Source organism: Protopterus annectens, chromosome 4.part0 (genome assembly GCF_019279795.1).
Source record: "Protopterus annectens isolate FY-2018-M chromosome 4.part0, PAN1.0, whole genome shotgun sequence".
In the NCBI taxonomy this organism is placed as follows: domain Eukaryota; kingdom Metazoa; phylum Chordata; order Ceratodontiformes; family Protopteridae; genus Protopterus; species Protopterus annectens.
In genome coordinates, this window is record NC_056733.1 from 231607590 (window position 1) to 231621234 (window position 13645).

A 13645-nucleotide genomic window follows, 5' to 3' on the forward strand; every position below is an offset into this window, starting at 1 on the left:
TAAGAAAATATCATTGCTGTTGGTGGGTCTTGATGCAGAGAAAGCATTTGACAGAGTAAGCTGGAACTTTATGAGCAGAGCAATAGAAGCATTTGCATTTCTTGAAAAAATTTCATTAGGTTAGGTTGATTAGGAGGATACATGAGAGATCGCTGGTGAAAACTGAAGTCCTCTCTGATAATTTCTGCTTCAGCAGAGGAAGGAACCATGCAGGGGCGTCTTCTTTCCCCTTTATTACTTGCATTACATTTAGAACCACTGGCAAAGAAAACAAGGGATTCAGAAATTCAAGGATATAACTGGTATGGGTAGTCAAGAAAAGCTGGCTTTATTTTCAGATATTTTATACTTGACAAAACCAGAAAGAGACATTACAATATTAAGGAACATTTTGAGCCAGTTTCAGATTTTTTCACGATACAAAATTAATGAAGCTAAAACAAAGGCAACAGCAGTAAATAAATGTACCCACACAGGAATTGGTTCGGGAATAGGAATATCCATATTTATGAGGACAAGACAAAATGAAGTATTCAGGAATATGGATTAAAAATTATGCAAGTGTAGCAGCTGATATGTGGGAAAAGAGTGAACAAAAAATACAAAAACTGAAAATGGAAGCTTTGTTATATAGATATGGATAGTAAGATACAAACTGTTAAAATGTTTTTAGTCCCTTTAGTCTTGTACACAGGTCGGACATATTCTTATCACCCAGAGGAGACTATGTGGACAGCAATTAATAAAGAGCTGAAGGACTTCATCTGGGAGGGGAAGATGGCAATACTCTTCCTGCGCTACTCTACATAATCAAAACGATTTTGAATTGAGTTATGCTTCTAATTCTGAACATATTCATGTCTAATTGTATTGTATTATGTAATGCTCTCTGTCTTGAAGCAAAATTACGTGTCTCTATTCTTCATACACTTTATCTTTTCTACTTGGAGCTTTTCTCCCGGGCCTCCGCTGCAAATGGGCAATCTGCCTAGTCAGGCTTTCCCAGTAAACAAATGTAAAATAAATAAAACAAATAACTAATAGAGCATATAACATATTGCATAACTATAAGAATCAATCAGAGAAGGTTAGCAAGGAATGGGAAGAGAGACTGGATAAGCAATTCACAAAGAAATGTTTACACAGATATTTTTATACCCAAAGTAGACTCCAAACAATTTTTCCTCACGCAAACCGTAAATGTTAAGAGGTGTTAAGTAGAAGAAAGAGGTAATTGGAAACATATTTTCTGGCTGTGCGGTGAGTTGGCGGACTTTAAGGAGTCCCTGCAGGATGCACTATCGGAGATGCTGGGTGGGCAGATTGATCTGATGAGAGAGATTAGTTTTCTGAGCTAGGATACAAAATTGGAATTGCCAAGACATGGTAAGGCATTGCTGTGTCTAATAATGGTGGCTGCCAAAAAAGCAATTACTAGAAAATGGAAATCAAAATCTAAGCCAACTATACTGGAAGTATTGAATATAGTAAGAGATAAAACAACTGGAAATGAGATCTTTAGAAAATGTTAGGAGCAAACTACATAGGAAAAAAGGAATTGTGGGAACAATACACACAAGGGAGGAGTGAGGCTTAAAAGGCAGCAGGACTTAAATGAGCTACATAATGTCTGACTGAAAAAGAGTGGGTAGATTTTAAGTGATGTACAATGTCTGCAACTAGGTGCATGTCAGTAAGGTTTGTGATGTAAAATGCTTGCAACTAGGATTCTGTCAGTGTGGTTTGTTTTCATTTATATAAATGTAGGACTGCCTATGTAGTTAGTGATGGTTTAATAAAGAGGTCTCTTGTTTAATACAAAAAAAAAGGCAGGAACTGAATAATTTATGTAATGTTGCTTAAGTTATTGCTTACGTTAATTATAGTTTGATTACTTTTATATGAATGTAAAATTGCCTATGTCACAAGAGATAATTCAATAAAGGTGTTTGGAAACAAATTGCTAATCATACGCAGTACTCTTATTAATGAACTCAACCATACTTCCCCTCTAGGATTTGATCCTCTTCTCCAAGACACATATATGCCTAAAAAAGAAGTTATGCACTCACCATAATGGTCCATCTGGTTGTTGCCTCTCATTTGCTCTTCAACCCAAGATTCGATCGTCAGATCAGACTCAGTCGAATACTAAAGCTGTAGGCTCCAACATCTGAGCTATTACCCTATCCACAATGCCCCCTCTCCTCCAAATCCCTAAGATTGCTTTGTGATGTGCTGGGTTGCAGTAAACTCAAACACCCAAAGGCAAGAGACATTACTTTGAAACAAGAGTAAGCAGCCAGGCTAAGATACTTCAGGAGCTCAGAGGGGAACAGAAGTATCTGTCCAAAACCAATATCTGTTAGGTCCTAGAAAAAGGCAGGGGGATGGAGGAAGGGAAGGTTGAAGAGCAAATGAGAGGCAACACATATGGAATTTTATGGTGAGTACATAACTTCTTTATCTGATGTTGTTGCCTTCATTTGCTCTTCAACCTACAGGACAGAGTCCCCAGCTACTAAAAAAGTGGGTGGCCCTCAAAGAAGGATATTCCTGAGCACAATGGAACCAAATGATGCCCTGGACCTGGAGATAATGTTTAATTTGTAATAGGAAATAAAGGTATGGTGGTTGGGCCATCTAGCCACTGTACAAATTTCATTTAAGGGAGTCTGGACCAAAAAGCTGATGATGTAGAAACCAATCTAGTAGAATGAGCTTTAACACAAACAGGTAATGAAATGCCACTGGTGGAATATGCAAGTTGGATACAACCGGTAATCCAATTGGCTAGAGTAACTTTGGAAACTGGTTTACCCAATCTGGACTTAAAGGATATGAAAAGTTGATCAGATTTTCTAAAAGTTTTAGTTCTGTCCAAATAAAAGTGAAGCTGACTATGTCCATACAACATAGGGAGAAGATACTCTCCCTTGTTTTGAAAATTAGGAAAGAACAGGGGAAGATTAATGACTTTGTTTAAGTTGGCCTCTGAAGCGACTTTGGGCAAAAAAGAAGGATTACTATGTAAAGTGACTCTGTCCTTATGGAAGGTAATATATGGTGGTTTGCATGACGAAGCCTATAGTTCCAAAACTCTCTTGGAAGAAGTGATGGCCACCAAGAAAATAGTTTTACAGGTAAGGAACTTCAAATCTATTGCTGCAAGTTCAAAAGAAGATGAGACCAAAACCTGAAGAACTAAGGTAAGATCTCAAGGAAGGGCAGGTTCCTTAACAGGAGAATGTAGAAGAAAGGTACCCTTCAAGAAGGTCTTGCATAGACTAGATAATGCCAGGGATACGGAGTTTTCCCAAACATGAAAATTGGAAATATAAGCAAGTGATACCTTATTTGTAGAAAAATTTGTACCAATGTGAAAAAGGTGAACTTATCCTCAAATGGGTAAGGAAGAAATAATATATACCAACCTCAAGATAAAACCATCAACATAGTAGGGTGCTACTTACCACCTGGCCAAAACATCCCTCCACTAGAAAACCTCCTCAGCTGGACTACCCCCCCCCCCAAGAAACTATAATTTTAGGGAACTTTAATATTGACTGGCAATCCTGTTCTAGCAACCATCTATCCCATCATCTAAACCTTCATGGCTTCACCCACCTAGTCCAATCACCAGCCAGGATAAATAAAATCTCCAACAAGTACACTACCCTACATTGGATACTAGTCAGTTAAGAGCCCCCAGTCATATATGTAAGGCTGCCTATCACACAGCTTCAGTGATCACTCCCCCAACCTTTCCTACTCAGAAAACACCTATACCTACCATCAAATATGCAAATAACTAAACTTTAACCCACTCACATTCAGCTCATCCCTCAAAGTATGTAACTGGCAACCTCCAAGTACCTCGGTCAAGACGATGCAGTTAAATTTAACAATACCTTCCTGAGCATCCTTAACTACCACACCCCCATAAGGCTTTCCCGAACCAAAGCCCAACCATTCCCATGGCTACAGAAAACCACTAAGTCAGAAATGAAAAACAGGGATAAAGTCTGGGAGCACTGGCGCAAAACCAAAACCCACTCAACTACACAGAAATTCCTAGAGCTACACAATAAAGTCAAAAAGCTAATAAAACAGGACAAAATCCAATACTACCAGTCTGCCCTTAACTCCTCCCAACACAACCCCAAACAATTCTGGTCCTCAATAAACTCCATCCTCCATCCAGGTAAAGTGAGTGCCCCTCCTCCAAAAATGTTGCTACCTCTTTCAGCACACATCTCACACAAACCATACTATCACTAGCTAGACAAAACAACCCCCTCTCCAAACCTCACCTTCAACTTCAACTAGCAATCTCCCCACGGTCTTCTCTTTTCCCTTGTTCCTACCGCTAAAATAAAAAAAAACTGTTAACTAAAGTTAAACCCACCAAATTAGCAGCAGACAACTTCCCAAGTCCCAGTATCCATCTTAACAGATACCTATCAGAAAGTTATATTCCCACACTATGGAAAGTATCACACATAATTCCCCTCCACAAAGGCGGCCCCTCCACAGAACTAACCAATTACCACCCCACAGCTATTCTCTCTATACTCCCCAAAATACTAGAGAGAAGCATTCATTCTCAGGTCTCAGACCACCTCATTATTAACAACCTCCTTTCCACTACTGAACATGTTTTTTGACCAAACCATAGCACCACCACTGCCTTACTCTCTTTTACTAACACTATCCTTCAGCATAAAAACAATGGTTCTCTCTCCTCAGCTACTTTCCTAGACCTATCTAAAGCATTCAACATGGTCCCACACAAACACCTCATCCCTGTTCTCAATAACCTATACTTCTCTCAATCAGTAACTAACTGGTTTCAAAGTTACCTGTCTGACCACCAACAATCTGTTGTATGGCAAAATGACATATCTCCCCAACTACCTCTCTCTATAGGGGTTCCTCAAGGATCCATCCTTGGATCCCAACTCTTGTCTATTTTCACCAATAATCTAGCCTCTGCCACCACACATGGCACACACATACAATACGCAGATGTCTCAACCATCATCTGCTAGGCCCAGTCCCTACCTGAACTGAAAAACGTCACAGGATGTCTTTTCCTCTGTTGAAACTTGGTTATCAGATGCCAAATTAATACTCAACCCAAACAAAACTGAACTACTCATCTTCCAACCAACCAAACATACTCAAAACAACTCTCACTTTAACATCACAGCAAAATACACTACCACTATCCATCCTGCAGAGCACACTAAATTGCTAGGAGTGGAAATTGACAAACTGAACTTTGACATTCACATATCCATGACCATAAAAAAAGTTCACAAAAAAACTAGGAGCATTATATAGAAATAAGCAACTTCTCACCAAAGCAGCAAAGATTTCAGTAGCAAATTCTCACCTTACCTCCACCCTACTTTATGCCTCTCCAATATATACCAACCTAAGGCAATGCAATCTAAATAAGCTCGAGACCTGCTATAACAAAATTGCCAAATTCGCCACAGAGGCATCCTACCGTAGTCACCACTGTCTCTCACTTGCGGAACTGGGCTGGCTAGAATTACCTCACCTCCTTCAATGGTATCAACTCGCACTCGCCCACAAACTAGTAAACCATCCACTGAAAGTCCCATCCCTCCAGAATCTACTCCAACCCTATCTTACCACCAGACCACTAAGATTCAGCAACAAAAAACACTTACAGGTAACTAGAGCCAATAACTCTGCTGGAGAAGCACTATTGCCCAGCCCTATAGCCAAATTATGGAACTCCCTCCCACCCACAATTACCTCCGTACCATCATGCACCCACTTGAAAACTTTACTAAAAGTGCACCTAAAAACATGCTGGATATGCTCTTGCAACTCCCCCTCTAATATCACCCACTCCATACACCCACTATCTCTCTTACCACCCCACTAACTACCTTGATCACAGCTAAGCTCAGATGCTCACAAGCCTAGCTACTTATTATACAGTAGGAACTTCTTACTGAACAATTATTAAAGTCTGTTATGCACCTCACAGATGACAAAGATTCTAGTGATCTACTGATGTATTATGTTCTACATCTGTAACTATGTTTTTAATTTTTAACTGCTATGTTTTTAATTTTAACTGTGTCCTCCAACTGTAATTATATCTGTAACATTTTAAGTGTGGAGCTTTTCTCCCTGGGCCTCTGCTGAAAACAGACCTGCGTCCAGTCGGACTCTCTCGGTCAACAAATGTAAATAAATAAAAATAATAAAATAATAATAAGACAGCTGTAATTCAAATATAGTTGCAAAGGCATTTGGACTTACACGACATTTGACTGTCCACAAGTTTGGATCCCTAAACAAAAAGGAAAAACCAGAGTCAGATAAAAAAAATGCATAAATCTGTCAATACTTAAACACAGGATTCTTAAGATGTATATTCTATATGGGACAAGAATAAAACACATTAATAAGCAATGATGACATATCAAATAATAACATTTTCAATGACCTGAACAGAGAAGGCCTTACAGGACCTCTGAAAGCAGTCTACTGGGGTACACTCACAAAACTGGTGAGTCAGTGAATTTCATATGACTAGAGCTCTGGAATAAAGCAAACACTTGCCAGAAATGTCCATGTGCAACTTGGCAATCACAAGCTGCCTCCTCATCAGCAAAACATTTAATAACAGTTTCTTTCATAAACATGCAAGTCCCAGAGCAAATTTATTGCTTGACAGGTTAAAAGGAAAACATTCTTTAACAGCTTACAGACATACAGCACCCAGTGACAACTCAACACCACAACAGTTAGAAGACAATCTTCAGGTTGCTTGCAAGAACGTCCAACATAAATGCAGCTTCTATAATCCAAGTGAGATGAAGCTAGTGCAAGTTCTGGACACAAAAAGATGATTTTTGCAACTGGCACCATCTGACCTTTTAATGACAGGATGTTGTCTAGAATGAAATGCAGCTCTGCAAGTACACTTGTACATACTATAAAAACTGTTCATACAGTATGGCTACTGGCATATTTTGATTCCTTATCCTTGGAAATCGCTTACAAACTGATGGCCTCCCTTGCAGTTTAACTTCTAAACCTTTATGGATGTGCTCCTTAAAGAGAGACTCACTCCTCCTCTAGACCAGAGTGTTAGTCTGATGCATAGTTAAAAGGAAGAGCAGCCCATGTCATTTTTAGTATTCTTCCATCAGGAAGACAACTACTACATACACCTCAACCGGGGGCAAATAATGCTCTTTCGTCTACATTCTCCATAAAACTTTTGCGGGTGTAAAGAATTTGGTTTTGTGAAGGTCCATGGAAGGGGATTTCAAAACCAATATGTTAAAAGTAATGATGCACATTCTTGTAATTTTAATGTTTCTCCTCTAGCTCTCTGCCACCTAGGGAAGCATAGAGAAGGCCATTGGCCAAAGAGAAGAGGAGTGGAAGTGCATACTACAGCAGGAATTCTACTACATGAACATACACTGCTGCAGTGAGCATAATCATTCAACTGTATTACATGTACCATGCAGATGAATGCTGCAGTATGATCCTCATCTGTGAAAAAAGTACTAAAGCAAGTTAGCTGACCTCGCAGGCTTATACAGCATACTTTGCAAAAATGCAGTGTTGCGCTAACAACCATTAGGATTTTTATATTATACATAGGCCTGTCAGTTTTAAGTGCAGTTCTTGCAGGTGAAATCTGATTGTTCTTCCCAAGACAAAACAAAGAACTGCAAATTGTAATTTGAAGGTGGAATTTGTCTTCAAAAGGCTATTTTTCTAGGAACTATTTTGAAGGATATCATGGACCTCAGAAAACAACCCACACAAAAAATTAAATTGAAAATGACTTATTCTCTGGAAGCTGCCTAGAAGGGACAAATGGACATCAAATAAGAAACTAAGATGGCATGAGCTGCTTTACCTTTTACCGCAAGTCATAATGCCATCTAGATCTTTATAAAATCTCCAGCTCCAAAATGTGAATGTCTAGACAGAGAGAGACATCTTCCTGCAGCCAATTCCCATGGAAAAGGAAATGTATTGCAGCTGACACTTATGATGAACACTACACAGACATCACACCCTAGAAACAAACTCCAGTCTATCCTCATAATAAGTTAGAGGGGAAAGTAAGACAAGCAGCCATGGTGGGCTTTGGCTCACATGCACCACACAGAACTAATTATTTTGGATTGCTGACCCCGCCAATGACTTGTTCAGTTCAATATGCTCTCAGGCCATTTACATCCTAAAACAAAAGAGGCAAACCAATCACAGACTATAACAGAAAGTTTAAACAGGACATGAAGGATAAAAGGAGACACTCAAACCTTTGGTGCAACTACTGAAGGCTAGATAAAAACTCTAAAATCTATCCTCGTCAATACCACTGATTATTAATCTAGCAGCAACCTTGAATTAAAAGAATATTTTGTTCACAGAACAGGCAGGACTGCACAGCCTAAGAAAACTCTAAGAAAGCACAGTTGGCTAATCAATGTACTGAAAATCTAAAAACAACAATACCCTTCAATGTAAAATTCCAAACTGTCAAACTGCAAAGTGTTCAACCAGCCTAATTTTCTCCACATCCACAGGCTTCTGACATGGCAAAGCTCATAATCACACCAACATTCATAGTCTCCAGTTAACACAGAAGGGACAAGTTGATCAAAATCACCTCAACTCTCAGAACCCTAGACGAGCTTAGATGAGTTAAGGTCCTGCTAACTCATTTCTGTTTCTTTACAGCATCCCTGGGTATGCAATCAAAGTACAGAGGTCCTAAATGAGAACCGTTTCACTATGGAGCATTAGTAAGTCACCCATACAGGAATAGTCTACCACATCTGGGAAGTGCACCAATGGCCAGCACAGAGTTCCTTCTAGCCCTGTGCTCCCTTATGCACTCCAAGCAGTGAACAGCAGTTGAAGATGAAATGGGATCTTAAAAGGCTGAAAGAAATCCAAGTCCATTCAAAGTTCCCAGTAGCAAAACACAGTCATTCTAGGAGCAAATTATACATGAAAATATTTCCATTCCAAACAGTACTATCCCCGTATCTAGGCACATACTAAATAAAAGCAGTATACGACAATAACGGCAACTTTGCTTCTATGCATGCATCTAGGCACTTCAATCCACATTACATCACTTACTACTTTTTTTGAACAATACTTACTTGACTCCGGGCAGTAACTGCTGCTGGGTGATGTCATCTGAAAGTTCATCTGACAAGCCAAACATGCTAGGAAAGAAAAAACAAAAACATCACTGTAGACATTTCTTTTTTATCCTGGTAAAGAAAAAAAAAATACATTTCTTAAAAACATAGCAGGTATGATTATTAACCACCCTCAAAGAAATGTGTATCTTGGTAGTCTTGTACAGAAAATCTATTAAAACTAAAGTCTATGTGAAGCTGGACATAACAGCCCTGTACACATAATACAATAACAGGCAGGTATCAGTTTCTGCCAGTTTAGTCTAAGAACCACAACAGCAGGCTCCATAAAACTGTGTAAAGCAGCTGTAAATCACCAAAATTTTCACTTGGTTTAATACTTCTGAATAGCATATTCCATTCATCAACTACCCTTTGGATATCATAACTGACTGCTACATTTCATTAACTGTCTTACTGATGCTATATAAACTGTTTTTAGCAGTTTTAATATCAATAGATTTAAGAATTTACTCATCTAGCCAGTGATTTTACTAAAGACCTGATCAACCTGGTAGTCAAAGCTAAGTTTGCTATCCATCCAGACACTCAAATCTGTAAACAGTTTACCACTTTCCCCATCATCCTGCCTTTAATGCCAACATTTACCAGCATTTTTTTTTTTTTTGCTTACCAAAGCTGCAAGTTTGGTCTTATCCATACTTACCACTATGGGATTTTCCTCTTCCAAATTGCCCAAGAATGTACAAGCAATTTTGCAAATTTGCTGTGTCTGTGCCATTCACTACACACATGCTAAACTTCATCTGCACAGTAGCAAACCCTTGGAAACGCATTATATACACCCAATGTTAACTGCCAGAAACTATTACCAAGCTACTGCCTGATTCAGTACACCAAGTTAGTAGAAAATCATGCTATGCAACTCATCTACCAGTTGTTTGCAATCTGCTCTTATGAAATAAACTAAAGCCAAAATATATATTATTTCTGCCATAATATTTTTAATAGCTGTTACAGAAGAAATGGTTAAAAGTTGGTTACTTAAGAGGTCTTGAACATGGGTATGTTAGCAGATACAAGTCCTTCCCTTTCATAAATTATTAATTTAATATTAAGGTTTCCTTTATTTTCCTGAAATGGAGGGTACACTAATAGGTCTTGAGTTGATTGGGTACTTACAAGCCCCTTCCCCTTAAAGACTGGATTGACAACAGCAGCTTTCCAGTTTTTGGCCGTTATATTTGTTTCAAAAACCTTATGTAATCTTTGATATTTTGGCTTGCATGTCTCAAAGCATTTTCAATTTATTTATTTAATATTTTAGTTACACCATCTCTTCCAGTTGCCTTGCTATGATCAAGTTTTACCAGTAAAGCAGCAACCTTCAGAAGCATTTATGGTAGCAGTGCATCAATATTAATCTAGAAATTGTTATTCAATTGAGTACTATTACTACAGTAAACCTTAAAATGATCAGAGAAATAAAAATGGATGCTCATTTAAATTATCATTCCCTGGTTTTAAGATATTAGACTGGAGCTCACACCACTTCCAAATATATTTTAAACAAAATGGGCAAAAGGAATACTTTTTATCAACCTCTGTTCGTAAATGTGTTGGTCCCTTTTCATACTTCTGCCCAGGGTATGTACTTTGTTTTTAGTAATCTACTGCCTGCTCTCCATGTCTCACTGAAACTTATTGTTTCTTGTCCTAATTAGTATTTGTTAGACTAGTGATCATTCCATATGATTTAACATTTTATTCCTCCTTTTATTTTTCTTGTACATTTGAATTATGCTCAAATATTCCCTACTGCTACCTACAATGTTGTTTTGCAGGAAGCATCCCAATCTACATTTTAAAATATTGCAGATGGCAATATAATTTGTTTCACTAAGTATTCCCTAAATTTCATTTAACTCAATCATGCATAGCATAATTAATACAGTTAAATGGTAACATACTGGCAAAGCAGCCAGTGTACAGCCATATTCTTCTTTAAAGTATTCAGGTATGTGTATCTACCATTATTCCCCTAGTTCTTAATAATCCGATTCAGAATTCCTTAAAACCAAACAGGGAAACATTAAAATAAATAAAAAATGAGACCTAAAAAATGGGAAAGATGTGGTTAGGAACTCGGCATAAATATACACAGTCATGTACATTCACTATTGCAAAACTAACCTTTGGGATTCTTCTCTGCAGGCAGCCTTAGTGGCCGGCCCGACTTCCAAACATCTACAGATATTACCACTGCTGCCTCACCACAACTATCCATTTGGTTCCATTCTGTTGTTCCTGTCTTCTCCCATATTTCAAAGATATGTCTTTGGTGAAGTGGTAAACCTCCAGATTGCTTGCAGGTAGGCAGACATGCCTTGTGTGAGGGTGCCTTACAGTAGGCTGGTGCACTCCTTGGAAAAAACTTCTCTGCCTTGTGCCCATGGATGCAGAGAATTAAATTTTGGCTCCTCTGTGTATTGCCTTCCCATTCTCTCTTCCCATATCTTTTTAGCCTCCTCTGATTTATTCTTATAAAATTGTTACGGGATAACTACGTCTTACTAATGATTTTTTTTTAATAGCAATGTATGTCCTTGACGCAATTAAAAACTCAAAAGAGAGACCATCTTACACTTAACACTCCCCTATCATTTTCTCTTTGCTTAAACTCCATCATTATTCTCTGAAAGGGAAGGCAGTCTCTAATCTACAGTCCAAATTTCTGCTTGGTCTCATCCTTTCTATTACCTTTCCCCATCTAGTTATTTGCTCCCAATACCTTGGTTCCTTTGCTAATTTCCCTCCAGCCAATTTTAGCCCCTTCTTGTCTATTTTCTATACCCCCTCCCATTGCAGTCATTCCTATTTGGGAAATCTCCTTCCATTCCAGTGCTGGCATAGTTTTTAGAATACTTCGATTCTTTAAGAATGCAATATTCTATATGGCTGCTATCATTCTTCAGAAAGACCTGCAACCACAGTCACAGTCTCTTTACTTCGCAATCCCCCCCCCTCATTTTTTCATCATCCCCTTCCACATGTATTTATTGCGTTATGTATATAACCATAATGGCATAGCTCTAAAGTATCACTTCAAATCAGGTAATTCGAAGCCACCTTGTTCCACTGGGAAATCCAACTTGCACCACTTAACTCTTGTCATTTTCTCTTCCCATATAAATTCTTTCAACTCAGTAATGATCCACAACCTCTCCCCTGGTTGATAAAAATATTCCAGACCAGTATATAAAACTAAAGATATTCACTGCATCAATTTATCTTATTGTCCATATCCTTGGCAGCCAACAGCTTCAAAATTCTTGTATTTTCTTTAGTCATTTCCCCACATATCCTTAGCTGCCATAAAGCAATCCTTTTTAATCCACACACCTAATACTTACGTGATGTCCCTCCTTTGGGCCAGTAATCACTGAGGGACATTCACTTGGAACAAGGATGGATACATAAGATAATTCCACATGCTGTTATCTGCACCAAGTACAATTTCCCTTAAAATCACACAAGAGACACACTCAGTCCTGGGGCGGTGTTTCTCTCCCTTTCTTCCAGCCCCAAATAAAACTCCCAACGGACACAGTTGTAGAGTTGAGTCCTCCGTCAAGTGTTCCAAGCAAAGTCCTCCATCATCCTCTCTGTGAAACCAGTGCTGTGTTCCTACACCAAGTGGATGACAGACACGCATCAAAATTTGATTTTCTCACCCAGACACACACACCTCTGGGGAAAGGCCGGCACAGATTTACCAGCTATGCCCCCCTTTGCTCAGACTATAAGGTAGATACTGCCACCCGAACACTCCAAAGCCAGCTACTATAAGGCTCTTAAAAGGGTACCCAACTATACTGAGTAAAATTAATACTACTACAAATGGTAGTGTTTGACCAATGCAGCAAGGCTTTCAGGAGTGGCCACAGTATCATCAAATATAAGTCCTCTCAAAGGTTAAAATATTCTCTAGAAGACCAGTCACAAAGAAAAGTTTAAATATATTCAATAATAAAAGAACATGATAATACAAAATATGCATTTACAATAAACACCAGTTTCAATCACAGGAAATATTAAAAATAACACCGATGGGAAGATTCACATAAATAAAGAAAAATAACACTTAACTAATCTCAATATATTCTCCTGACTGATCTAAAGAATTACTGTTCCTAGTTCACTTACTAGAGCAAGGCAAGACGACATATGTGAGTGCTCCTTCTTAGTCAGGTTTCAAAAATAGATTGCTCTGAGACTTCTCTCTCATCTAGTATTAAAACATAATTTCAGTGCTAGATTACGGAATAACCTCACACACATCTGGCCATCTGACACTGGTTCCCACATGACCCCTTTACTAGAAACTGAATCAGAATCTAGCATGTATGTGTTATAATACACACACATAGCTTTGCTAAGATGTGTTACAGCAT

At 38.5% G+C, this 13645-nt stretch overlaps 1 protein-coding gene across 1 annotated transcript in view; it reads right to left on the reverse strand.

Annotated features, from left to right (window-relative positions):
* Positions 1–13645, reverse strand: part of SUPT5H (SPT5 homolog, DSIF elongation factor subunit) — a 1344557-nt gene that overhangs the window by 1187505 nt on the left and 143407 nt on the right. The window contains exons 3-4 of the mRNA XM_044069729.1: positions 9189–9254; positions 6307–6337 (exon numbers count right to left, since the gene is read on the reverse strand). Of these exons, the coding sequence (XP_043925664.1) occupies positions 6307–6337; positions 9189–9254 (97 nt within the window). The remainder of the gene's footprint in view (positions 1–6306; positions 6338–9188; positions 9255–13645) is intronic.